A 27,034-nucleotide genomic window follows, 5' to 3' on the forward strand; every position below is an offset into this window, starting at 1 on the left:
CATGCCCCCTGCTGATCATACTGTAATAGCAGCAGGCAACGCTTCTAAATCCACCACAAGTCATATCTCTTACAAAAAGGTGACAATCTGAAAATTGTGCACATACAAACACACACACACACACACACACACACAAAACAACCAGGTCTCTTGAAAAACAAGATCTGCCTATCCCATCACATTATAGATTTAGAAAAACACACCTGGGCAAGAGCCCAACGAGAGTCATCAACTCATGAGCTAATTTATTACACTAAACATGACAAAACAATATGTATAAAAATAAAGAAAATAAAGTGAACATAAACAAAAACAATGCTATTCCTCAGGTCCTTATTGAGTCCAGTATGAGCTAGAGGTTGGCCCATTACTGTACTGTTCTGTGTCGAAAATGCATTGCGTTTCTTGGCACAAAAGAAAAACACATGTGTATGATGGCACACTGCTAATGCACAACCTTCATCTGTCAAGGCAAAGTACATAGTGATATACAGTAAACATACTGTATGCATACAAACAAGACCTCTTGTTTTCTTCAAACATATGTAATACCCACACAGTTTATAAAACATGTTAAGGCCCATATCCTCTACCATAGGGGAAATGATACATGTTGAAGTGGCAAATTGACTGACAGTTTTGAAGGAAAAATGACATTTCAAGTAGAAAAAAAAACCAAACAAACAAACAAAAAAAACAACAGCACCATACACCAAAAAACAGAATGTTGAGATTAAAACCAAAAGTTGTATTTTCCATTGCCAATGTCAGCATGTAAAACTGATGAGGTGAAGTTAATCCAAAAGGCCCTGTGGGTTAGTGTTTTTAAGAGTTCCCTAGCATGGTCATCCCACAGTCAGCTCCCGCCTCTGGACAGGCCTCTAGTCGAGCCAGTCTGCTCTGTTCCAAAGCAATGGCCTCTGCTGAGTGTTTGCATTTCTCTGATCCACACTGACAGGTGAAATACTTGCTCTTAATGTCCCAAAAGCGGTCTCCATAGTCGAACCTAATGAATGAGAGACGAGGCAAGTCAAGCCAAGATCTTTTGTGCAGCTCTAAATCAAAAAAAAGGTACAGCTAGATATGTTGCAAACAAATAAAAGCCTTATATGCTAATTAAGAAGAGTAAAATGGAAATATATGATGCAAGAAAGGCTGGAAAAATCCCAGAAAGAAACGCAGCTGAAAACATCTCAACTTCTCACCCTAGCTCTTGTCCGCTGAGGATGTCCCTGGAGCTGAAGAAGGCAATGCGGGGAAATCTCAGGTCCTGGTGCAGCATGAACACCCGCACTGGGATGAGGTTGGGGTCACAAAGGTGGTTGATGAAGCGGCTGATGTTGCCGTAGTACCGGGCGTCGATACAATACACCTCCCCGTCCTTCATAGAGAACACAAAGCGTGCATTATGTTAGAAACCTGTCACTGGTTCAGTGTCTGATATTTCAAATTAAACAGTTCCATATGTAGCATTTTTTTAACATATTGATTAAGATACCTTGGTATAATTAGAATGATAGTCAGGAATTACCACTGCACATTCCCAAGAAAGTGTTACCTGAATGTTTGCTACAAGCTAAAAAATTGTGAGGATGTTGTGTAGCTCAGCAGTTGTGGGTTTATTTTGTGTACCGACTGTATGGTGTCAGGTCTGGCTAGTCATTTACTACATTAGTTATTTATTATCAGTTAACAGGAAATGCCAAACCCTCCTCCTTCACCTCCCCCTCCAATCTTTTCCACCACAGTAATCTCTTAGAAAACAACAGGTTTACCTTATTGTCCAGGTCAAAGAGGTAGGAGTCGTCTTCTCTAACATCTGCTTCTGCATCAGAGATCAGCTCCCCCACATATCTGTGTGGGGGAAAAAAAAGGGATAAAACTTGATATTTAACCTCTGACCTTTCATATAATACTGTGTGCCCAGCAGAAAAGCCCCTCTTACTCGCAGATGAAGCTTCCCTGGGGAATGTCCTGCAGGGCTCGAACCCCCCAGCCCATCTTTTCTGTCCTGTAGAGCTGAAGACGAACTCTAAAAGGAAAGGAGAAGAAAATGTGGGGGTTCAGATAGTAGCCAGCAAGTGAGCAAATATAAAAGTAAGCAGTGAAATACTTGACTTATGCAAGACATTGAATAGATATTGAGCTGAAAAATTGGGCTTTGATAGATTGTTTGCTATTTGTAACACATGGCTCCCTCTCTGCTATGTGGTTAATCATCTGTGATTGACTCCAGTTTGATAATCATTAACATCTTGACGATGTTGCCTTCAGCAAGATGTTGATGTTTATTTTAACTGGAAGCTGTAATAATTAGTTAAAATTTGCTGTTAATTTAAATGAGTTATACTTAATTATTACTTGATGCCTGCCTGTACCACCCTGTTCTTGCATGTTCGGTAACAGGAACATGCCATGTTGCATTCAAATATGAGTGGGGGTTCAATTTTGTTGAACTCTTGAAGCAACCGCTGGTCCTGGTGACAGAAAAATGACAAAAACAAAATGCATTAGATTCAGATGATGGGGAACAATACAGGATACACGTGAAGTTTGTCAATTTTCTGTTTAATGATTGTCTCGCTACTAAATATTAAACTCGACAGTCTGAAGCTAAAGAAGAGTCCTGGCAAATAGTGAAATAATGCCAAAAATAGCTCCTTCTCTGGATAAAATCTTACTTTAATGATGTGGTTTATAAAAACAACATTTCTGTTTACCTTGTCATACCAGCAGCGGATGCTGAGTTGTCCACAGAGACAGTTACTAGACGAGCAGTCGTCAGTGCAGCTACAGTGCTGAAGAGAACAACAACAACAACAACAACAAAAAAATACACGAATGAGATGTATTTTTCTAGGCAGATCGAACAGCTGTGCGCTTGTCTGTGTGTTTGCGTAACGTCAAGAGAAAACTACGAAAAGCAGGAGCCTGAGTTACATTTTACCTGCAAGTGTGTAATGTTGCGGTCTATGTTCATTGCTGAAGTTTCACAGTTTTCTGAAACATATTTGTAGTCTGAGGGACAGCCCTCATCATCCACTGCATTCACACAGGGGATGGGTACGTTCTCATAGCCCTGCGCAACGTCACTAGAACAGGAAACAAGCAGTAAAAAAAAAAAAAAAGGAAGTTAATTATCAGAAAAAAAAAAAAAAAAAGCAGGAACAAGTTTATGATTTGAACACAACGCTCCGTTCAGTTGTCACAACACCTACCTGCAGATGATTCTTTCCGTCCGAAGCATGCGATTGGTTATTCCCCTTCGCAGCTTCCTGTTGATCTGCAGTGCCACCCATACTGGCGTGTCGGCTCGAGCGAGGGTGAGGGGCGTGTCTCCTTCCCTGTTCATGATGTCGATATCTGCACCTCTGGAGAGGAACAACCTGCAGAGAAGTGACAGAAATCAACATCACGTCCACACAATTCCACCTTTTATTCACCTTTATGTATATGGAAACAGAGAATAGGACAGTCTTTAATTTCCCAACAGCCAAATCTCATGCTTTCCCTAACTGATGCATGTGATTCCTGCATTAAATGAAGCTTAGAGTTGGTGATCGACTCACGTAACGCATTCCAAGTAGCCTTCTCTGGCGGCGATGTGGAGCGGCGTGTCTCCGTGCATGTTAACTGAGGCGAGGGAGCAGCCGGCGTTCAACACCAGCTCTGCTATATCCACGTTTCCTGCATACGCTGCCCAGTGGAGGCACACATTCAGCTCCTGGAGTCAAAATATAGAAGTCTTTAAAGTAATAACCTGAAACATTTTCATGAATGCTAAAATTTTGCCATTTTAAATCAGTGTTACTGCTTGTCAAAACACAATTGGGATTCAACCCATTTTCAGTTTATGTATCTTTTAACATTTTTTCATCTAAACACCCCATGTATGGGAAGTCCTGTGGCACAAAGGAAGTGATGCATTTTTATTTAACAGCATAAATGAAATCAAACCAAAAAGATAAAACGATTAATAGACAAAGGATTTAATTCAATTCAGTCAGATTATCAGGAACAAACAAAAAACAAGAAGAAAAAACGTTGATAATAACACTTTCTACTAACCCTGTTGTGAGTGTGCAAGCTTACCTTATCATTAATAGTAACATCAGCTCCTCTGTTCAGCAGCGCTTTAATCACGTCGACGTGTTTGTGCTCCGCAGCCCAGATAATCGGCGTCCAGCCACCGCTGTCCTGTGACGAACCACGAAGAAGAAATCAAAATTATTCCTACTGATACAGTTTGATCAGTTTCCACACAATTATTCAAAATTAGTGTCCCGGTTTTCAGCAGAGATTTTTCTTTTTTTATTGCTCTCAACTTTAAAAACAAAACCTTAAGTTGAATCCTTATTAGGTTGATGCAAAGTTGAAATCAATGATAATAAAAACGGGCGGTAACGACAGACAAAAAGGTTATTGGATGACCTTAAAACACGCCTATTTTGGCTCTTCCTTTACCTGTGCGTTTACGTCAACCTGCCCCGTCTCCATCAGCATGGTGACGATTTCCAGGCTGCCCAGCTTGGCTGCGTGGTGGAGACCAGTATATCCGTCTTCCTCCTCAACAACAAGGACATAAACAAATAAGAAATCCAGCTCAACCAAACCTCTGAAAGTTCACGTTCATGTTTTTATTTTAGGCGCCAACAGACACTCACAACGTGATAGACGCAGGCACCGTTCTGGACCAGGTAACGAGCCACCTCTATGTGATTGTTGATGATCGCTTCCAACAGAGGGGTCCTCAGGTCTTTGTCCTGGGCATCGACTTGAGCACCGGCCTGTCGGTAAACAATCAAATATAATCCTTAATGTAAAAGCACATAATGTTCACATAATTTTTCAAAATTAACATTAAACTCATATCTACTAAATCACAGGAAAAGAAAAAAGATGATTTCTCACCTGTACCAGCATGTAGCAGACTTCCAGCAGACCTTTCTGAGCTGCAGCATGTAGAGCAGAGCGCCTGTTCTGAGAGTCAGGCTGGTATGTGGGATCTATACCCTCCACTGACACAGACACACACACACACACACACACACACACACACAGCGTTACTATACAATTCTGTACAAATTTACCACCAGTCTTGGGATTAGAAGCCAAGAGAAGTGAGCAAATGGTCAACACTTTTAATAAGAATATTCAGTGTTCACAACTTTAATGACAGTAGTTGTACATAAAGCTGTCATGAGTTTTTTTATTTTTATACACTCAGGTGTAAATTAAAAATGCACATCAGAGCATTTTTTTCCACTCACTCAGCATAAGCAGAACTCTCTGCACTTCGCCTTGCTTGGCAGCAGGGTAGAGCTGGCGAGGGTGGAACCTCAGTTTCTTCCTCCTGACAAATCAAAACACAACAATTATCCAATTTGGTCTGACATAGTCCGAGATCCTCCTCTCCACTGGAAGCTATGTAATTTCCCTTGGAAGTGCTCAAACAAACAGAAAAAGGAAATAGTTTGTTTGTCTTACTTAAAAGTACATCTCTTCAACGAGGCAACTTTGCTGTGGCTGCAGACAACAAGCCGTTTCAACAGCAGCTTTCCGGAGAGGGTGGTAATTTGGATTTGCAAATAAAATTTTAATATATAGTATGTTTATACGGTATGAGTAAACTTCTCATTAATCTAGACGTTGGTTCAATCCTTTCATGATGACTGAAAAGATTAAAATCTTAAAAATGAAACCTCTCAGTGTCCTGTGTGAGAATGGCCTTCTGTAATGCCGCCCTGCTGGGTCCTGGTGGGAGAGCACTGGGGCTGATAGGTTTCCCGTTTGGCATACAGAGAGAGGGCCCCACGCTGTCCACTCCTTCTTCTGGTGGGGGGACAGTGGCCACGGTTGCAGCTGCAGGGGGCTGCTGCTGCTGCTGCTCCACTGCCAGTTTTACCAAGCCGTGGCTACGCATACGAGCACTGGAGAAGCCAGCGAAGAAGGGCATAGGTCAGGAAAAATGTGGATTTTATACAGTTTAATGGATCTGTAATAGATCAGTTTAATTTAATCTTACCTGACAGGTCTTTCGGGCATCTTCCCGTCCTTCATCCCTCCTGTTGAGGCTGTGAGGGAGGGTGCCATGGGGGCGGATGGCGGCAGAGACGGGGTGGTGGTAGAGGAGGCCGACATGGTGACGACGGTGGTCGCGGAGGCTGTCGCGGAGCTGAAGGAGGGGATGGTGACCTCTTGAGCCTCGGAAGCATCTTCGCCGCAGTGCGGACAGAAAAGCATACCGCCGCCGTTCGCCCTGCTCCGCCCGCCACCCAGCACCGTCACACAACCCCGGTGGAAACGGTGAGCGATGCGCTGGTCTGGGCAGCACTCAAGAAACGTGCCCTAAAAAGAAGAAGCCTTACTTAATTCCTTTTAGATGAAAAATATACAGAACATGTGGGGCCCTGAGCCGACGTACAATTTAAAATACTATATTGAGTCTATTTTAATGATGACAACAGGCAATATAAACCCTTACCGCTATGCAGAAGTAACCGCAGCCAGGGCAGCAGTGGTGTTTGACCATGTGTGATCGATGGATGTCGCAAAGTAACATGAGGGGAACCCGACTGGAGGGCCGCATGGTCTCCCCTTTGATAGTCCGATTGGTACAAGCCCTCAGCTGACAGACGCAGCAGGAGAAAACAAAGACAGTTAGAAAGTTATCTGTGACTTTAATTAATTATCAAAAATTGGCAGAAAATGTACCAATCACACTTGTCTTCTGCTACTAAAGCCATCGTAAACATGATGAGGTAATATTGCATATCGTGTGCTGATAACACTGATGTATAATTTGGTTTTTGGGCTGAGAAGGTTTGTGTTTTTCAAAAGATCAAAGTAAACCTTGATCTTGAATCCTACTTTTGATCAGCGATTCTATTGACGCCACACAGTCATATTTTATTTCACAATTCGGCAGTACAAAGTAAAATCTCCACCACTTTGAATAACTAATATTTCACCTGATGGGACTTAATTCAAATGATCTTGTGTGTGGTGTAGATACATATAGACACATATTTATCACCAGAGACAACATGAACACAAACCTCTCCATTGACGCTCTCAGTGGCCATACACTGTCTGCTGACGTGGTGGCTGGTGCTGTCGACACGAGGAGCCTCCATCCTGCAGCTGCACAGGGGAAGCTCCTCCAGCCGCTCTGTGTCCCCTGCATCACTTCCTTCTGCAGAGGAGGAGGAACATTTGATTGTTTATGAAATTAGTTTTGTCTAAAAGACTGTAGACAATTTAACATTGAGGGAGATAGAAGAAAAAACATTTTTAGAAGTTCAACAACCCTGAATGTGTGTATGTGTATTTATATTAGAGCTGAAATTATCAGCTGACAGAAAATGTATCTGCAACTTGTTTCCATAACTGATTGATCGTTTAAGCAATTTTATAATATATAATTGTTTTAGTCATTTATTAACCAAAAATACCAGACATTTCCTGGTTGCAGCTTCTTAAAATGGGATGATTTGCATTTCTGTATCATACATGAGTCAAAAATCCAAAGAAATTCATTTAACTGTTGATCAGACAAAACCAAACATCTGAGGACGTCATCATGGGCTTTTTGAAATTATAAACAGACATTTTTCACAATTTTCTGACATTTTATAGACAAAACAAGCGATTAAATGAGAAAATTATCAGCAGATTAATCAATAATAAAAATAACCTTATTCTAATAATCTTGACAAAAAGTCTTAATTGTTGATTGACATTTTTTGGAACAAACTATTAATCGAATAATGAAGAAAATAATCAGATTACTCAGATTTAAATCAGAGTTATCATCCTAATGTCCTTATAAATCCACAAACAGAGGGATCTGAATGGATTACATTAGGGCCACAAATAACAACGATGTTCATCACTGGTTATTCTGCCAATTATTTTCTCTATTAATCAATTAATTGTTTTGTCAACGTCAGACAAATGAAAGAAAATAAAATCAAATAAATGAAAAATGTCCATTATAATTTCCAAGAGCCTCACGTGGTGTCTTCAAATTAAAATCCAACCATCAGTCCAAAACTCAAAGATAAACCACAAAATCCTCTGAAACCAGAGGATTCGGGGCATTTTGTAAGAAAATCAATTTTAGTGTTGCAGATTAATTTTCTGTTGTTTCAGTTCTGCAACCACCCAGCCAGCAATTTCCTAGCAGCAGTTATTCCTCTTTTTTCATTGTCCCAAATCCTCTATCTTGAGCTTTGTTTTATGTCACCATGATTAAGGAGAAAAAGACCAGGAAAGGACAGTTAACCTTACGATTTTCTAGCAGTTCAGATTATAGTGATTACAGATTACATACTGTATATCTACCATAAACCTACCATGGTGAGGTGAGAGTGTTAAACTGTCAGCAGCAGCGATGTCCAGAGCACCCAGAGGAACCTCTGTGTACTCAGTGGGCCTTCCTGCTGAGGGAGGAACAAATGACAAACTATAAGCACTGACTATTATAAAAGCATGTTGGAAAATAATGCAATTCACTGAGGGACAAACACTTACATACAATGCCTTTAAAAAGTCATGTGTACCTTTTTCTGTCTTAATATTTTACAACAGTCATGGATAATTAAGCTTTTTGATGCTGATTAACCAAAAAAAATACTTGAATGTCAAAGTGAAAACTGATCTCTGCAAAGTCATCTAAATAAATGACTAATAATAATGACTAAAAAACACAAAATAATTAATTGCATCAACATTCAACCCCTTGAATCAATATTTAGTTGAGATACCTTTGGTGGCAATTACAGCCTTGAATCTAAGCGGACTGGTCTGTACCAGCTTTGCACATCTCGAAGCTGCGTTTCGTCGCATTTCTTCTTGGCAAACATGCTCAAGCTCTGTCAGGCTGCACGGAGACCGTGAGCGAGCAACAACTTTCCAGTCCTTCCACAAATTCTCGATTCTCCAACAATGAGGTCCCTCCTGGGTTCTCATAGACATCGTGTTGGTCTCCCTCATGAGTGCTCGTCTTGCACAGACGCCTGGTTTTTCAGGACACCTTGCTCTTGGTACGTTTACAGTAGTGCCATACTCTTTCCATTTCTTGATGACTGTCCTTACTGTACTACGAGAGATATTCAGCGCCTTGGAAATCCTCTTGTATCCTTCTCCTGATTGATACCTTTCAATAATCTTGTCACGGATTTGTTTGGAATGTTTCATGGTGTAGTTTTTGGCAGGAAATTGGCTGAGCAGTGGTTTGACAGTGGCTTTAAGCCTTTAATTGCACACAGGTGATCTTCATTAAGTTTATTATGTGACTTGTTAAAACAGTTGGCTGCACCACAGGATGAAGGGGGTGATGTAGTTTACTTTAAATTGCATTTAGTTTAGATCAATTTGTAGTGATTTATGTTCATGTTTACATTAAAAGAGATTTGCGGTGTAGTTTTAGGAAATCAGAGTAGATTAGGTTCAAGTCTCTCACCTCCCACAGTCTCCACCACGTCAGCAGCAATTCTCTCTTTGTCCTGGTCCGACTGCGGCCATGGAAACTCTTCGCTTTTATTCCTACTCTGGACGGCTTTCTGTGTTTCAGACTCCAAACTCTGTAAGAAAGAAATTCTGTCTGAATTTAAAACTGTTACGTGCATAAAAGGGTGGAACAAACGGAGTTCGGTTATTTATTAAGTTGATTCAGTCAACAAATAAAGAGTTTCATTCTATTTCACACTAAAGAAAGAAAGAAAGGCTGCGTAGTTGCAGTTTTGAGGTCATTGGACTTTAAATTTAAAGTTAAATTAACTGGCAAATCACTACAGGCTACCAAATGCATTTTTCCCTTTGATAAGACATTTACAGTGTGCACTGTGTTCAGTATTTTAGCAAAACCTCATCTGGTTTTTAAACATCATGTAGAGAAACTGAGACACCACTCATTAAATGACCATTAAAACTGTGCATATCTTTAGCTATTGCTAGCTAGTAGCCATGAAATCAAACACTACATCTTACAATATCAGTTTGTGTTATGCAAGTCTGAGTCTGGAAAACATCCATCAGAATTTGATTGAGTGCAACCAAATACATGATGGACAAATGACAAAACTATGCTAAATATTTAGATGATGACATTACTTGATGCCTCTTGAAACACTTGAACTGCGCAGTTCACTATTTTTGGTGTTCTATGTCTAAAAGGAAGCATCATTTTCAAACTGCATGGCCCATTTTTTTCCCTCATATTTATTTATTTTGGTGGACAGGTAAAGATATTTATATATTTTTCTACTTTGAAACCTGGAAACGCGGACCAACGACAGCCCAGCAAGTGGTGCACTCTTCCAGTTTGGCATACTAATCAGATATAGTTTGCATTGGTGTCTGAGTGAAAGAAAGAACTATTAATCATCTATGACACCTGTATTTTCAAGCAAGCACAGGATGATACACAAACTGTACGCAGGTGTTTGCCAGGCTAGTTGACTAGTGTGAGATCAAGGAGGTGTAGAAAGTGCGTGAAGAGTTTAGGAGAAAGTTAGAAGTTAGGGAACTAGATTAGAAAGTTATTATCAAGTTAATAAAATAGATAGAATCACTCACATGATCTGACATGTTCACTGACCCCTCTATGTCTTTACCACACTGCCTTGCTTCTCCCTCAGCATCTTCAATCTATCAGGCAAACAAAAGGTTTACAAATTTTAAAAAGAAGAAATATTCTGTTTTATATAAAAATCCTGCAGCACATAAATATGCTACAAGTGTTAAGCCATTTGTTGGCGATGTGTGATCACTTCTAACAGACAATACCAAGTCAAAGCCTCACACCTTGTCTGAATCTTGCACGGACGGACTGGAAATCTCTATTTTCTCGACTGCTGCTTCTTCCTCCGAGTTGCTGCTCTTTACCGCTGCTGGCTTGGTAACAGGCTCCACTTTTTTATGGAATAACGTTTCTTCCTAAATTTTAAAGGAAATCAGAAATGTGAGTTGACAGTAAGAAGAGGCAATGTTCCCAACAAATACCCAAGTAATCTAATTACATGTATTTCTGGGTATAAATCATATTCCAGCCAAGACAATGACATGCATTCTGTTGCGCTGTTCTTCCTCTTACCACAACTTGAGCGTTGTCTGGAACGTTCTCAGATTTCTCAGGCGCGCTGTCCGATAAATGGCCCAGTTTTCTCTTTTTTGCAACTGTAGAGAAATGACACACTTTCACAATGACAAAGCAACTCAAACTATAACACAGTGAGCTCTCGAACTCATTTCTATCCATGACCGTTTGATTATTTCACACAGATAAAGCACAGTGAGTATAATAGAGCCACTAACCGCTTTCAGTGTCACAGGAAAGTGAGGCTGATGATCCTGAAGGAGTCACGGGTGCAACAGGTGTATCGACGTGGCTCATCTGTGCAACAAAAATAGTCAAAAATGGTTAAAACGATCATAAAAAGGTTGCAACAAAGTAAAGACAGATCCCCGCTGCAGATACGAAATCAAGACAAAAGCAAATATAAAATATAGATAAACAGGACGCTCACCTGCATCGGTGGAGGCCTGTTCATGGTCTTGCGGGCCCGGTGGATCTTGGGTGGAGCAGGGGAGACAGAAGGAGAAGAGGAAGCTGTGGCAGAGGAAGAAGAGGAAGAAGAAGAAGAAGACGAGGAGGAGGAGGAGGATGAGGAGGGAGGGGCGGGTGGTAGGACGGATTTACTACTACCAGGCCCAGAGACACTCATCTTCGCTCGGCCAGGGGACAACGTTGAAGACGTAGAAGGAGAGGAGGACAACGAAGAGGAGGACATCGATGGAAGGGACTTTGCTGCGTGTCCTGTATGAGGGAGGTATTTTTGATTATTGAAGATTAAAATAAAAACTCTGTTAAAAGGTTATCATTAAATTAGGAAGACATTCAGTTTCAGGAAAAACAGAGCTACTGCTTTCAGAGTCACTGAGGAAACAGAAAACCAACAGTAATCTCACCTGCAGCAGGTTTATTTGTTGGTGAGGAGGCGGGTGACCATTTCTCCCCCTCCTCTTCCGCTCTGGAAACGTCCTTCACAGGCTGCTGAGATGACAACATTGATGGCATACCACCCATTGGCTCTGTCTTTTTGGCTACAGCAGTTGTGGTGAAGGCTGCATTATCTGAGGAATAAAGAGAGAAATAAAGTCCTCCATGAGTTTGTTTTCATGCATAGATTTCAAACATATATCCGCTTTGTGCATCAGCCGCATCAACAAGCTGTAGACATACCTTCGTTTACTTGACTTGGCCCAGCTAACGACTCTGCTGGTGTTGAGTCACTTCCTTCAGGAGGCTCCTGAGAGACAACAAACAATAGCTATATGTTTATCCATGAATAAATCCAATGAAGAAGCAACTGATGTTCAGGGTTGCAGATTATTGAAGATACATGTATGTATTCAGCAGAGTCCACATGATTGCAAGAACACGATCAGAATTTAAAAAAGACAGTTCAAAGCAGAGATGCTTTGGCTGTTGTTGCAGTTGTGTGATAAGTTACGTACTGTACATACAGTAGCTGCTTGGAGAAACTTCAGCACACAAACTTCAGGATCAGAAGACATGCAAAAGTATAATAGGAAACTTAGCGGTCAGTTTAAATTCAATCAACTTGGTTATAGTCCTGTTAAGATTTATAAAGGATACCTATCAAAAGATGCCATTTCAGAGGTGAACCATGTTGTGCACTCATGTTAATCACCTAAGCTTATGCTCCCCCTGGTCTGGAAGCATCTTCATGTTAGTGTTACACCAGGTAAGAAACGACAAATATACTACTTAATAAACTGTTTTCTTTTCAAATTCAAATAAGTTTTGTTGGCATGACAGATCAGAAACCTATATTGCCAAAGCAGTACAGAAATTATAAACATTGATAGATTATTAATAATTATACAATAGTATGCAAATATCAACAATCATCTTAAATACAATACAATAAAAAGCATTTTTTACAGATGTAATCACACAGAAACATGTACTACAGAGCTTGTTTCTCTCAGATTATGACAAGATTTAACATATTTTGCAGCTATTACTGCACATTGACTTTTCTCCCCACATAGATAGGACAGTTTCTGAACATCAGGGAGGTGGATAAACTCAGGATATATATGATTATTTTTTTTCCAAGAAAACCTCTCTCAAATCCTTATATTTGTCACAGTATAATAGGAAGTGATTCTGTCTCAACTTCTCTTTTATCACTGTCTTGTCTAGTAGTGATGCGCCATTTTATAAAATATAACAGGATTACGACAGATATATAACTCTTGTTTGTGATCTCTTTTTTTAAATCTCAAACCACAGCTGTTGTGTACTCCCTTCTACAAGGGGGCCATCGGGTTGTACATTACATTTTGCACTCTCTATTGTAATTGACAAACAATAACCGAGAACACAATGCCAGTGAAAACATATTTCCCAGGGGCAACAAGGTTAATTCTAATCTAGTGGCTGCAGATTTTTAGTTTTGGGTGCAATTATAGCCCAGTGCCACACATATCATAATCATTTCTATCATGAGACGTCAATTAAGCGTGAAATCTTATGATAACTGTTATTAATTCGTTTATGCAGCCAAAACATCTGTGCATCTATACATCCAAGTCCCACCTTTTCCTCGCCAAAATAAACCGCTCAACCAATGGCTGGCCTTCTCTGAGCTTACGTCAGATACCGCCATCAGTCAATCAACCCATTCATGCTTTTACAAATGAAAGCAAGACCCTTCCTCCAACAATAGTCCGTAAAATAAAAGGGGATCGCAAGGCTAGACTTCTTACAGTGTAACCCTAACGTCTCTTTTTCATAGTGTAACGTTACAGTGTTGTCTCAATATGTTAGCTTTGAAAACGACATGAGTGAGTAAATAACATGAAAAAGCCTCTTAATGTGATGAAAGTAATACAAGACGATGGTTATAAAACAAACTAAACTATCAAGGAGTCGAGAATATCAGCTAAAAACGCCAACAATATTGGAGCAGTCCTGCAGTTAAGACAAGCTAACCGTTACCGTTGCTAGCAGTTTAGCACATCTTGCAAGCAAACTAGTCCTATAATCGACAAATGAGACTTATTTGTAACGTGGCAGACTGCAGCTATCGTGCTTTTGTTTTTGCTGTTCAAGCTAATGTGTTTAAAAGTGGTTAAACAATCACACATCTCATTACGATGCTATTATGTGTTATGGTTTGTTACCTTTGTCGTTGTCTCAGATGCCGACATGTTTCCCCCAATGAACGTCGACGTAATATGAACGTGCAGCGTCACCGCCCGAGCCCCGCCTACCACCTTGATTTTTATTTATTTTTTTATATTCTTCCACAAAACGATCATATATAGAAAATATCGAAAAATATTCATCTTGCGGTTTGCAGAAGAAAAGTTAAAAAAAAAGCTAAGGGGAGTTACATACAAAGATTTTAAACATAAGAAAGGTATTCATCGTTTTTGCAGCCTTTGAATTAGCGGACAATCGAATTGAATCAATGCACTCTTTGTAAAAAAAAACAAACAAAACAACAAATAACAAAAAAAACAAGAAGTTCAGCTTTTTACCTGTAAATTCGCCTTTATGAATAGGAAATTAAAAACATTTGTTCTATAGGATACAAGGATTCAAAGATCATTTATTTGCCATGTATAGAAATACAAGGAATTTGCCTTGGTTCAGCTTTCAAAACACGCAAAGACATTTATATTTAGTATAAAAAAAATCTAACAAATAACATAGACGCTGTTACGCTGGGTAGGTTCAATAAAAATCTATAATATAAATACAAATACATATATAGCTGATAATTCTGTTTGGTCATATTCTAGTATTCCAAACAGTACATGTTTCCAAAAATAATAGTATAAAATGTTCATTAATACGGCTGTTGATAATAAAGATACGCGAGTCCATTGATTTTTCAAAACTGATCAGAAGTCAGCGTGCGTGCTCTGATTGGCTGCAGACCGTCTGGAGAAACTTCCCACTTAAACCGATTCGAGGTCAGTTTGGTCGCGGAAGACAAAACGGTTAGCGGTTTATATTTGTTGTCACGAGATGTGCTTCCTCTAAAAGTAAACAGAAATCGAGGTTTTAGCCAGTGGCAGCGGAGAGGAGCAAATGCTGCCTGGGGCCAACTCACCAACGTTTGTCGTGTTGACACAAACCCAGATTTAAAAGAAAAAAAAAACACCCCAACGAAAGGAGAGTAAAAAAGGGAAGGTGAGTGATGGCAAAGTTTTTACCATAACCGGAGAGCTTTTGTTTGTTTCTGCGGCTGGTCACTGCCAGCTGCCAGCAAGCTAACCAGCAGCTAACGCTAGCTAACTACCGTTCAGACAAGTGGGTTAGCTTAGGCCAGGAGCAAAACACAACAATAAACATGTTATTCTCATTTTATTAAAGAGTCCTAATAAAATACATTCAGTGTCACTTTGTATTTGTAGCTCTTAACGAGCCCACATGTTAACTTTCCAACGTCCAACAGTTAAAAGCTGGAGATTTAGTGAAAGTAATCGATAGCGTGATGTGTGATAACATCTGGTGTATTGGATAATATAACCATAACATACTCCATAGTAATTAATAGATTCGTGATACGGCTAAAATTGTATTTTCCTGATGTCAAAGCTACATCACAAGTGATTCAATCTTAATATATTATATTACTATTTTGTCTGAATTAAAAAAAAAACAATAAATGGTCCTTGCTGTTTGGCCATTATATCCACGTTAATGAGGATTTTTGTGAGACACCACATCACTTAACCCATAGCAAGAAGTTAAGATTATATAGCTATAGTGGGAAATCAGCATTTATTCATATCTACATTGTCATTCTGGAGGTATTTAATCATATATGATAATGTTAAATTTAATGTAGAGCTGAAATGACCAATCAATCATTGGATAGACAGGAAAATGAGTTGGCAGCTATTTTATTTGATCTTATAACAGTAACACATATCCCACACTTGTTGCATCTTTAGGCCCAACATGATAGATAGATAGATGGATACTTTGTTAATCCCAAAGGGAGATTAAAGTGTTACAGCAGCCACTTGACATAAATCAAAATACTAAAGCAGTGAGGAAGGTCAAAGAAACAAATACATTTAAAGGCTAAAATATATACAGGAACTAAATGAACTAACTCAAATATAACAATAAATTAAAAAAATAGTGTATTGGAGAATGTTGACGTGTGATTTTTGCACTTGGAACTGGATGAGATGTGCAGCCAAGACAACGGCTCACAATCAGATTCTTGCCAACCTGTTGGCTTACTGTATAGATGCAAGAAACTCTGATACATCTTACAAAAATGGACCCTCTAAAACAAAGTTTCATAAAGGAAATAAAACTGCGTCATGCCTCATGTCCCCAGCACCTGACTAGTCTCTAACCAACCAAGCGTAAACACTGCCTGGCTGCATTCCTCGTTCTGCTACAGTGCAATCATGAGTTCATGTCAGGTTACACAGGAGCATGAACTTCCTTAGATGTCTGTGTGTGTTTGAGATCAGGCAGGTATATTGTATCAGATAGTGGACACACAGTCTGAGCAACTTTTATCTATTAATCTTAAACCATTTTGCCTTTTGAGCTTCTAATTGAAAGACCACCTCATTTACTTATTTGTAATACTTGATTCCTGAAATTCATCCCTACAAGCTCTTAAATGTATTTCCATATCTCTTCAGACAAGATGGAGATGCTGTGTTTCCGTTTACCGGGCCATGGGGACACGACCCTGAAGCACATGAATTCACTGAGGTCCCGCCAGCACTTCTGTGATGTCACCATTGTGGCCAGCAACAACCAGACATTCAGGGGACACAAGGTGGTGCTGGCTGCCTGCTCGCCCTTCCTGAGGGACCAATTCCTCCTCAACCCGTCCCCAAAGCTTCACGTAGGAAGATGACAACACACACAATGTCACACTGTCATCGAACCTCCCTTTTTACTCTCTGACGCCAAGTAAAAAAACTGTTCTTGTCCGTGTTTTTGTTATACATTTATATCCAGGTGTCGATGCTGTACAGCTCCACGGTGGTGTGTGACCTGCTCCAGTCCTGCTACACTGGTGTGCTGCAATTCAAGCCAGAGGAGATTGTCAACTACCTGACCGCTGCCAGTTACCTTCAGATGGAGCATATCGTAGAGCGCTGCAGAGGAGCTCTAAAGAAATATGTGCAGCTAAAGAACCCCACTCCACCGAAGGTCAGTCTTCCAAAATAATCATTTTTAGACTGCGTTTGGTCAAAATAATTTGTAGAGGCAGTTTGCGAAGAAAAAATGACAGTCAAGTTTAATGCAGCTCTCATTTTTCATGTAGCATGTAAAGTAATCAAAGTCTTAAGTGTAAAAAATGTATCAAAGATGAGTGGTTTTATTCCAGTTTCAGCCTAACATTAGGTATGCGCTTGTCCATGTTTATCTCTTCATTTTGCTTGTACCTCTTTTTCTTTACATGTTGAGTTCAGTTTTCATAAGTTTTGAGACGCCTCATCACCTGTTTACCCCGTTTCTTCCTCCAGATAACTACAGAGGAGAGTCAGCCTCAACCGCTGATTGTCGGTGGCAGCATTCACTCTGTTGCATCCGCATCGCCTCCCAACAGCCGACCTTCCCCTATGCACCCACACAGTCCTGTGGTACGCTCAGTGGAGGAGACCAACGACAATATGTCCGCCCAGGGCAGCAGCCAACACCACGGTGACAGTCCTTTGCTAGATGAGCCGTGTATTAAGGTGCGTTAAAAAGAAACCTGAAACCAGGGTATCTTTTTTTTAAATCTACATTGAATTTACAAATCAGTATTCATGTAGTACACTGATCCATAAAAGATTTTTGGTGGAGTGTCCTTTTTCACCAGTTTTTGTGTGGTCATTGGTGACTTAGATAAACTATTTTGTTTACTACAATTAGGATTTATTTAAAGTAAAAAAAAAACAATCAAAGGACTGCTGAATGCTGCATGATGTCTAGCCACAAAGGAGGGAGCAAGGGGTCTCTCCTTCATGCTTTTTACTTTTATACAGTCGTAAATGGTCCCAGCAGATGGCAGTTGAGTGTGATGTGTGATCAAAGTCTTACAGAGGACAGGGTAACAGGATGAAAAGGTAAAGAAGATAACAAGAAGATAACAGAGAACACAGGATCGACATAGAACAGAGATAATAAAGCACTTTTAGTCCTGAAATAGATGGATTTGAAGTTTTTAATAAAAAGACAAACCTTCCTAGGGAATTTTGATTAGCTTCTCGTCCTTCCTAGGGAATTTTGATTAGCTTCTTGTCCTTCCTAGGGAATTTTGATTAGTTTTTTTCACTGTTTCCTGATGTTTCCACTTTGACACTTCACTCAGTCTTCCATTCTGTTCCAGGTTCATGGATCAGACGAGGAGGAAGAGGTCAGACCAGAGGACTATGACGTGTTCAGAGTGTACATCTCCGGAGAAGAGCAGATGAACAGAAACAGGGAGGAGGAGACGGGAGCTCCCTCTGAAGGCCCTCAAGATTCTTCCTACCCAAAAACAGAAGGTGTCGTGATCGGAGGAGAGGGCGGTGAATATGACTTGAACCCAACAGAAGGAGATCTTGGTACTGGCAGCCTCTCGAGGGAGGAGCTTTTAGCGGAGGGACTGCGCACTTTCAGACGCAGGCAGCCTGACAATAAAATTTTCTGGGGCAGTGTAAGAGGCAGGGCGAGGGGATTGAGGAGGAGAAGGTGGGTGTCGTCTCAGGAGAAAAGACCTCCAGGCGCGGCTCATCAACAGGATTTGTGGTATCTTGCGACTACAGGAATGGGAGGGGGCTTCGGGCTGGACTACAGCCAAGAAGGGCTTAAGACAGGAAGTTACATGTCAGTCGAATTCCCACGGCTGGACGTAAGCATGGACGACGCTCAGGGAGAAAAGGTCTCACCACTGACTGCCAACGGTTTGAGCCAGTTTGCCCTGGAGGAGTCTAGTTGCGGCGCTGGTGAAGGGAGCTCTGCGTTGACTGTTGGAACGAACGAGGGAGGGGACGAGTCTGTCGCGGTGGTGGGGTCCACTTCAAGCGTAGCCGGGCCCGTCATCTGCGAGGACTGCGGCATGACGTTCCCCTCGGCCCACTCCCTAGCCATCCACTCCCGCTCCACTCACCTACTGTACGCTTGCCCCTACTGCGGCAAGCACTTCCACCACTCCGCCAACCTCAACCGACACATGGCCGTGCACCGAGGTGGCGGCAAAACCCACCAGTGCCCCCTTTGCTACAAGACTTTCACCCAGAAATCCACACTGATAGACCACATGAACCTCCACAGCGGCGAGCGCCCTCACCGCTGCGCGTACTGCCACGCCCGCTTTGCCCACAAGCCCGCCTTACGACGCCACTTGAAGGAGCAGCACGGAAAAACCACGGGGCAGAATTCCCTACACGAGCAGGAGGAGAGGGAGAGGGCAGCGGGAAGAATACGAGAGGAAGAGCAAGAATGTCCAGTTACTGAACAAGTGTCTTAAGCCAAAGCATTAAAGACAATAAGATGTCTTAACATCTGGAGACCCGGCTCTACGGCTCACTGCATGAGCACGGGTTGGTGCAAGAAATGACTAAGAGGCCTTTTTAAAATCTCAGACTGTGAAAATAACAGCCCTTTCACGTGAAATGTTTTTTTTCAAATTTGCATTAAAAGATGCATACTGAGTGACATATGTGAGTAAAAGTGACCGAGACTGCACAACTTCTTACACTGAGACGATAGGCGTTTTTCCACAGCTCACATATTTTGACTTGTCATAGTCGGAAAAGTACAGGTGTTAAAATAATGTGAACAATAGCTTTGTTCTATTCTCAGAAAGTCGTGACAGTGAGCCAAACACGCTCAATGCCAGGATCCTGAAACCAGAGCAGCTAAATGGAATTCAGCCGTCATTCATTTTCTATTTACACCTTTGTTTTTCCTAGTGTGACATGTCAAAATGTCTTCCGTGGAAAAAAAAGCCTTTTGACTTTTATGTTTCTTAGAATAGTTTTTACTCTGAACTGTAATCTTAAACTTAAAAACATACGTTGTACTTGTTGTGTACGACAACAGGTCAGCGTTCAATGAAAAGATGGAAAAACAGTTGTAAATGAGTGTAAATATAATAATTACAAAGTGTCTTCTCTGTAACATTAATGTAAACATGAATCAAATGTATCATTTCCTGACATGGTTGAATGCAATTTATAACTCCTACACACCTGCCGTCCACCCACACAAGTGTTTTCACTTACAGTATATCACCTGTTACGACCTCTTCACAGATCTGTGTGGGTGTGTACACAGACTGCTTGATTGACAGCTGCCTCACTCTCCTGTTGGTTGTGTTTGAACCCGTCAGGACAAGAAAAAAAATACACTGCCAACATTGTTATGAGCACATAGATATCAGATCATAGTTTCTTGATATCACATTATTCCCAGCAAATTGCAACACAAAGAGGTTTTTATCAGCCAGAATAATGAACAATAACTGTGTGGGTGTACGTGGCCTTAAATACACCACAGAACAAGATTTTGTTAAAAGTTGATAAAACATGAGGATATGACTTGTTCCTCTGTTGCAAAGCATTGTGCAGAAAATAAAATTTGAAAGTGATTTTTTTTTTTTTAAATGGGTTATGCTGTATATCACCTGACATCTGTGTGATCTGTGACTGGTCTCAGGTCATTCATTTTTTTCCTAATACTACATACTGTATATAAATACATGTATACTAGGGCTGGGCCATATGGACAAAATCAATGATATTTTTGACCATATACCACCATATCAATATTGCAATACTATTGTAGAGATAACTATTGGTATTATGATATATTTGATACTTGATATTTACACAATGAGATTTTTGATCAATAATCATCAGTAATGTAGACATGATGGCTAAGAGTGTAAAGGTAAATAATAGAACAGCTAGAACAGTCTGCTAAGTTCATAAAATTACATCATTTTACTGTAACAAAACCTTTAAAACCAGGAAAAGACAACATATCACAATGTTACAATATCCAAATCTAAGATATCTAGTCTCATAGTACGATATCGATATAATATCAATATATTGCTCAGCCCTAATATATACACACATCCCACAAACCTGTCGCTCCATCAAGGCTCTCCAGGTCCGTCCCAGCCAGTAGAATATAACCAGGATATGATCGTGTTAAGCTAACATTTAGGACACTGTATTGTTTCTAGAATTGGGAATTTGACGTTTTACAGTTACATGTGGTAGTTTTTTTAGGCTGATCTTGATATTTTTAAGGAAAAAAATAAAGCTAATGACAAAGCCCATATTAAAAAAATGGCACATTTTAATAAATTCAACCTTCATTGGTGTCTAATCAAGCATTTCTTCACCATACTGAGGGAATTTGGATCCATGCTTTCAGTATTTCTCGAATCCTGGCAAAAGTCTTGTGTTTGGTGTAGATTAAAAGCTCACAAACATCAATCACGTCACGTCAGAGGATCACGTCAGGGGGAAATTATATTTTTAGAATATTTACATTTCTTGTGACGCAAGTCTGGGGATATTACAACAGGGATACATATTTACCTGATTAATGAATGCATAATCAGTAAAAAACTGATCAATAAAAGTCTGTAAACAACTCTACCCACCCACTCTACCCTATCATTGAGACTTTGTTTATGTATTACTTTTTATCTACTTCTGCAATACCGGATACAGTTCCCACTCTGACATGAAACTTTCACTCAAAGTAACAACGTATGGATACTATTTATTGAGCTCCACAGAACAAGATCTGTAGTTTTATGAGCAAAGCTGCCACACACAGCATGACATACCAGTCGTCATGTGAAATACAGTGATCTAGTATTCAAAAGAAAACAAGAAAGTTTTGTATTTATCTTGAAACATGAACACCTTCAGCAAACCTAACAGGTCATTAAAAGAGAAAAAAAAAAGAAAAGCTATAAGCCAAAATACAAAAACAATAGTCCATTTTGTTTTCATCGCAGGAAATCTTCACTGTACACAACTTGGTTCCTCTTGTCCCTGTAGGAACCTTTCGTGCTGTTCTGCACAGCTGTGAGAGAGAGAGAGAGAGAGAGACGGTGGTGAAGGTTAAACCATGTTGTGCAGACACACACGGGGGGTCTGATCGATGTCTAAACAAACAGTTAGAGTGCTGCGTTTACCCAGAGAAGCCCAGACAGATTTGCCGGTAGCAGCATCCAGCATAGGCTGCTTCCTGGCGATGCTGACTTTGATGTGAATGTCTCCCACCGTGCTTCCATTCAACTGTGAGACAAAAACAGCACGATGAGTTTAGTTTAGCTCAGGCTACCTGAGCGGGGAATCCCCACAACTCCAGGGTGTCTCTAAATGTCAACATTTCCTGATCTAATCCCACCTTTAACCATATACATGAACATTAAGTCAGTACGAAAACTTAGCAGTTATTAGTGTATCAGCAGAGTGACAGACTGTACACCTGCATGAATATGATTGAACGTTACTAGTCAGCTGATAAACTTACAGCTGATGAATGAGTCAGTGATTGTGAAGTATGAATGAAACCACTTAAGCCATTTAAGTGCACTTCTCGACCTAATGCTACGCTTGATTTTTCTTTTTTCATACACTACTGGTCTAAAGTTTTATAACACTCTAATTTTTCCAGTTTTTATTGAAATTCAAGCAGTTCAAGTCCAGTGAATAATCTTACATGGTATACAGGTAAAGAGTAAACTGTCAGAGGTAAAACTTTTTTTTTTTTTTTAAATTTAGGTTACCAAAAGCTGAAAAATAATGTAATTGTTTTTAGTAACTGTGAATAATGTAAAAATGATTTTCAAAAAAATGCTATTTCAGAAATCATGTAATAGATTTACAATTTACATCTTTTCTGCAGCAATTAAGTAAATTAAGCATCTAAAGTTGATGCAAACAATTCCTATAAGTGTCCCAACTTTTGTTGATCACTTACAAACCTCTATGTCTGTCCAAAGTCAAAATTTTTGATTAAAATTTGTTAAAAAGATTCCATGATTTCTTTTTTTTTAAACTCCAATTACTTATTTTTTCTATGCTTTAATTTCAGACTACGTTGAGACATTAAACTACATACATTTCAATAGAAACTGCAAAAATGGAGGATTTCTAAAACTTTTGACGCTGCCTGCACATTTTTGGGCATTTGGTGCCTATTTTTATGCCTCTATTATAGATAACATGAAATAAGGGGAGAAAGAGGAGATATGCAACAAACATCCTTGGTCAGAATCTTACCCTTCTTTTAAATATACTTACAATCAGATCTAGCATCTAATTAGATTATGTTGGACAAACTCAGTTAATTAAATACTTTTCTATTTATTTTGCGACTACTTTGCACAACACACACGTTATTTATTTATTCCTACTAATTGTTTCACTGTTTAACTGGTCGGCTGAGGGCCTATTCTACTCTGAATTACATGCATACTCTTATTTCTTTGCCAAGTCCTTTGCTTGTTTGTTGCTGTGTTATGGAAGATGTCATTTACATTATTCCAAATTAAATTTTATCTAGGTTGGTACCAACCTCAGCCACAGCCTGGTCTGCAGACTCCATCTTCTCAAATGTGATGAATGCACAACTAGAAAGAGGACCAGAAACCACAAATCAGAGCTGTATCCCACAATAAAACAGAAACAGGAAAGGATTGTGTAGCATATAATAAAGTAGATAGTGGATTATAGTAGAGCAGTAGGTAAAGATGATCAGTATGTGCACATAGCTTAATTTAATTGTTCCATACTTGCGGGGGTTGTCCATGGAGAGGTCGATGATGTTGCCATGCTGAGCGAAAGCAGAGCGCAGGCTGTCCTCAACAAGCCCAGACCCGTAAACATACACTGTATTCCCCTTCCGGACCCCTCTTCGCTCTGGGTAAGAATCTGACCCTGAGAATAAAAACAAAAGGAGAAAAATTACATTTCCTTGCATGAACCATGAATCCCTTTCCAGATTTTTAATTAACTATCAGTGAATTTCTCCCTGTATGACTGCTGGAATTTAATGCAAATTGTAAAGTACGGGACACTAATGAACAGAAGATGGTTACTCACGTCTGAACGGTCCATCTCGTTCTCTCTCCCTGTCCATGTTGCGGTCTCGTTCCCTTTCTCTGCTTCGTTCTCTGTCTCTTTCACGGTCCTGGTCTCTGTCTCTGTCCCTGCATCTTTCTCTCTCCCTGTCCCGGTCTCTCTCTCTGTCTCTCTCCCGCTCTCTGTCCAGCTCTCGGTCACGGTCTCTCTCTCTGTCCCTGTCCATCTCACGGCTGGATGACATGCCGCCTCCATCGTCCTCGTCCCGGTATCGGTCACGTGAACTGACGAAGCTGCAGGGGCACATGGGGAAATGATGTTACACCAAGAGATTCACACAGATTCAGTGGATTAAACAGTGTTTTACTTATTGTTTGTGGATTTTAAACATTACCTCTCATACAGAGATTTCCTGTGGGCTCTCTTTGCAGACTAGAAGAAGCACAAAACAAATTTGATAACATCAGAGTAAAACAAGACTAGGTCAAAACTTAGTAAATGGCTGGACCCTGTATGAAACGCTGGAGGGCTTTTGATTTAAAACAGATACAGGAAGTGGTGGCATTCAGCCAACCAATGGTGTAACTTCATCACTCAGTCAGTCAGTCACAGACTTTCACGTTCATAGGACTGGCCCCGCTTTTGCAGTCCAGCCAATAATAATTTGCATCTTTGGTTGCCAGCACAAGTGCAACACAGAACACTAGACCTATTTTTTAAATTTCAAACTGTTGAGCTTGCCTTGATATGAAAATGTATATAGAACATAGCATATGCGTCCTTTTTTATACTACTGCTTGGAGTCTGCAAGGTCAAAGATTCCACATAAGAGCTCTGAAAGCAAAACTTAACTTTATGTGTGTCACAGCAAGATGTAAATACAGTCAAACAATATGCAACAATGCAAATGCAACATGAGAAAGAAACCTATTGACCAATCCACAAAGTGACTCATGCTCTGCAGTATTGAATTTCCATGCTTTATCTCCTGTATACCTCAGGTTGCTCCTCATCTGTAGAGACACTCCTTTGGAATGGTAAGAAAGCAGGAACTGGGCCTTTCTCAGGGTCCTGTGACACATAAAGAGCAAAAAAAAATACATGAGCAACCAAAACAAAGGAAGACCCTGTTTAAGACGAATACCAAAATATAACATATTAATAAGGCTGCAACTAATGATTATCTTTATTATCAATTAATGTGTTGACATCCAAAAATGTCTTGTTTTGTCTGACCAACAGTCCACAACCCAAAGATGTTCAGTTTACTATAATAAAGGATTAAAGAAACCAGAAAATATTCACATTTAAGGAGCTGAAATCAGAGAATTTTGACTGTGATTCTTAAAAAATGATTTAAAACGATTAATCAATTGTCAAAATAGTTGGCAAATAATTGATTAATCGACTAATTGTTGCCGCTCTATGTTCTAATGGCACACTTCACTCCATTACATGACTATATGTCCCCTTCTTGGCACCACCACAAATAACCTTAAGTTAATGGTTCATACTGTATATTATATCCCACCTTGAGTTTGATCTCCAGCATTCGAGAGCGTTTAAAGCCCGAGTTCTTGTTCTCTGATTTGATGGCACTGATGGCGCCCGACTTGATCAGCATCTTTGCTTGCTCTGTCGCTGTTGCAGTGTCAACGACAGGCTGGTCTGACAATGCTGTGATGAGGGGAAAGTGTGAAGTAAATAAGTGTTCAAGATGTTTGATTCTGTCTCTTCTTAGTAACTATTCAGCATATCTCATATTTAAGCAGTGGCCATTCTGCTTTTGCAGGAATAAAAATTTCACTTCTGAATATGCTCTACTTTAAATTGGGTCAAATTGAGTGAGTACAAATGCACAAATATGCAAGCAAGGCAAATGTATTTTATCTATTGTCCATTTATTTGTAATATTTATGGTCAGAATATTAATGATTTACCTCCATTCTTGTATCACTGTGTTTTAATTTGCTTTTTAAATTCTTCTGAACAACGTGTAGCCACACTGGAAGTGCTGGTGGTGAGTTAAATGTCTTTTAGTTGGCTGAATAAAGCTTAGAGCTGAAATACATAAATAAGCATTTATTACACTTACTTCGTTTCAGTCCACTCTGGTTTGTCTGGTTAGTTGAACTCTGCTTCTTCAGGGCGAGCAGTGCCTTTTTCTGAGGACACAGTTAAAAAAAGAATAATGGATGGATTGAGGGCAGGTGCTAATTTATATCATTATTAATAAAATAACTAAATGCAAAATCTTTCCTGGCAATAACACTTATTTCAATGTGGTTAATATGATCACACACAATCCATAAATACCTTTTTCTTGAGTTTAGCATATTTCTTTTGCAGGGCCTCTTCTTCCTCCGTCAAAGAACTTGGAAACACCACCATGATAACCGCTACAACACAGACGACGGCATGAACAAGTGGCAACAAATACAGGATTACTAACACTAAATAATCACTAACAAACCTGCAAATAATTCAACTCGTTCACAGTTGCTAGCTTAAGTGAGCTAGCTGATTAGCTAACCAGAAATCAAAACATAGCCCTCTTCCAAGAAAATGAAGCTGACTTAGAAAACACAGAAAGTAAATTTCCTGTCTGCCTGAGTGATAAACATCACCAAAGCTGTTTCTTGCAACCACTTCACAAAACATTTAATAGTTATGATCTAATTCATTGTCTTACCAGATTTACCGACTTCAACAAAAACACCGACGCGTGAATGTGACGTAGCAGCAGTTTGTGGCGTTTCGCTTCTTTTTGCAACAAAAATGTTAATAAACGCATTTAGCAAAGCATATGAAATCATATGCCGCCTTAATACAAAAATGAATTATATATTTTAGGCTGCTGTATTAAAAACAGGTGCCGTGTTAACAGTTTGCACGCACTTTTATCCTTTTTGTTGCCTTT

At 39.9% G+C, this 27,034-nt stretch overlaps 3 protein-coding genes across 12 annotated transcripts; 1 reads left to right on the plus strand and 2 right to left on the minus strand.

The window, feature by feature from the left end:
• Positions 1-228: 228 nt before the first annotated feature.
• Positions 229-14,319, minus strand: ehmt2 (euchromatic histone-lysine N-methyltransferase 2). Of its 9 annotated transcripts, none has more exons than XM_042435108.1 (29): positions 14,221-14,264; positions 12,523-12,563; positions 12,248-12,314; positions 11,974-12,138; positions 11,532-11,821; positions 11,320-11,398; positions 11,099-11,181; positions 10,810-10,941; positions 10,582-10,653; positions 9,467-9,587; positions 8,358-8,444; positions 7,059-7,195; positions 6,485-6,628; positions 6,026-6,348; positions 5,703-5,930; positions 5,271-5,353; positions 4,912-5,018; positions 4,665-4,787; positions 4,465-4,566; positions 4,093-4,197; positions 3,570-3,724; positions 3,219-3,386; positions 2,948-3,092; positions 2,721-2,798; positions 2,362-2,477; positions 1,946-2,032; positions 1,776-1,854; positions 1,206-1,381; positions 229-1,006 (listed from the first exon to the last, which is right to left on the minus strand). In XM_042435108.1, exons 4-29 carry the CDS (start codon positions 12,089-12,091, stop codon positions 826-828), a joined length of 3,519 nt encoding a protein of 1,172 aa, XP_042291042.1. In that variant the 5' UTR covers positions 12,092-12,138; positions 12,248-12,314; positions 12,523-12,563; positions 14,221-14,264; the 3' UTR covers positions 229-825. The 9 variants fall into 9 exon arrangements, 8 of the variants coding, with proteins under 8 accessions (XP_042291042.1, XP_042291038.1, XP_042291039.1 ...); XM_042435104.1 differs by lacking the exon at positions 14,221-14,264 and adding an exon at positions 13,634-14,187 and having other exon boundaries at positions 8,358-8,441; XM_042435105.1 differs by lacking the exon at positions 14,221-14,264 and adding an exon at positions 13,634-14,187 and having other exon boundaries at positions 4,465-4,563.
• A 523-nt stretch (positions 14,320-14,842) lies between these two features.
• LOC121912749 (zinc finger and BTB domain-containing protein 12-like) lies at positions 14,843-20,648 on the plus strand. The gene is made up of 5 exons (XM_042435136.1): positions 14,843-15,238; positions 16,720-16,928; positions 17,045-17,239; positions 17,557-17,769; positions 18,405-20,648. Exons 2-5 carry the CDS (start codon positions 16,725-16,727, stop codon positions 19,524-19,526), a joined length of 1,734 nt encoding a protein of 577 aa, XP_042291070.1. The 5' UTR covers positions 14,843-15,238; positions 16,720-16,724; the 3' UTR covers positions 19,527-20,648.
• A 1,131-nt stretch (positions 20,649-21,779) lies between these two features.
• nelfe (negative elongation factor complex member E) lies at positions 21,780-27,031 on the minus strand. 2 transcript variants are annotated; one of them, XM_042435137.1, is made up of 11 exons: positions 26,807-27,031; positions 26,431-26,513; positions 26,210-26,279; positions 25,646-25,791; positions 25,111-25,185; positions 24,509-24,546; positions 24,136-24,407; positions 23,826-23,970; positions 23,609-23,663; positions 22,221-22,323; positions 21,780-22,108 (listed from the first exon to the last, which is right to left on the minus strand). In XM_042435137.1, exons 1-11 carry the CDS (start codon positions 26,928-26,930, stop codon positions 22,032-22,034), a joined length of 1,188 nt encoding a protein of 395 aa, XP_042291071.1. In that variant the 5' UTR covers positions 26,931-27,031; the 3' UTR covers positions 21,780-22,031. The 2 variants fall into 2 exon arrangements, with proteins under 2 accessions (XP_042291071.1, XP_042291072.1); XM_042435138.1 differs by lacking the exon at positions 26,807-27,031 and adding an exon at positions 26,588-26,754.
• Positions 27,032-27,034: the final 3 nt, after the last annotated feature.

The sequence above is a fragment of the Thunnus maccoyii genome, chromosome 15, assembly GCF_910596095.1.
Source record: "Thunnus maccoyii chromosome 15, fThuMac1.1, whole genome shotgun sequence".
NCBI classification, from domain to species: Eukaryota; Metazoa; Chordata; class Actinopteri; order Scombriformes; family Scombridae; genus Thunnus; species Thunnus maccoyii.

Bases quoted from the DNA above. Each gene is read 5' to 3' on its own strand.
- ehmt2 (XM_042435102.1), bottom strand. From the start codon at position 13,703: ATGGCGGTATCTGACGTAAGCTCAGAGAAGGCCAGCCATTGGTTGAGC. The intron at 12,564-13,633 runs GTGGGACTTGGA...CTGATCCTGAAG, and splicing joins TTTATTTTGGCGAGGAAAAG to TTTGTGTGCTGAAGTTTCTC. The intron at 2,799-2,947 runs GTAAAATGTAAC...TGTTCTCTTCAG, and splicing joins GCAACATTACACACTTGCAG to CACTGTAGCTGCACTGACGA.
- nelfe (XM_042435137.1), bottom strand. From the start codon at position 26,930: ATGATTTCATATGCTTTGCTAAATGCGTTTATTAACATTTTTGTTGCA. The intron at 26,514-26,806 runs GTAAGACAATGA...TCTGTGTTGTAG, and splicing joins TGTTGAAGTCGGTAAATCTG to CGGTTATCATGGTGGTGTTT. The intron at 23,971-24,135 runs GTGAGTAACCAT...TTTTATTCTCAG, and splicing joins ACGAGATGGACCGTTCAGAC to GGTCAGATTCTTACCCAGAG.
- LOC121912749 (XM_042435136.1), top strand. From the start codon at position 16,725: ATGGAGATGCTGTGTTTCCGTTTACCGGGCCATGGGGACACGACCCTG. The intron at 17,240-17,556 runs GTCAGTCTTCCA...TTCTTCCTCCAG, and splicing joins AGAACCCCACTCCACCGAAG to ATAACTACAGAGGAGAGTCA. The intron at 17,770-18,404 runs GTGCGTTAAAAA...ATTCTGTTCCAG, and splicing joins TAGATGAGCCGTGTATTAAG to GTTCATGGATCAGACGAGGA.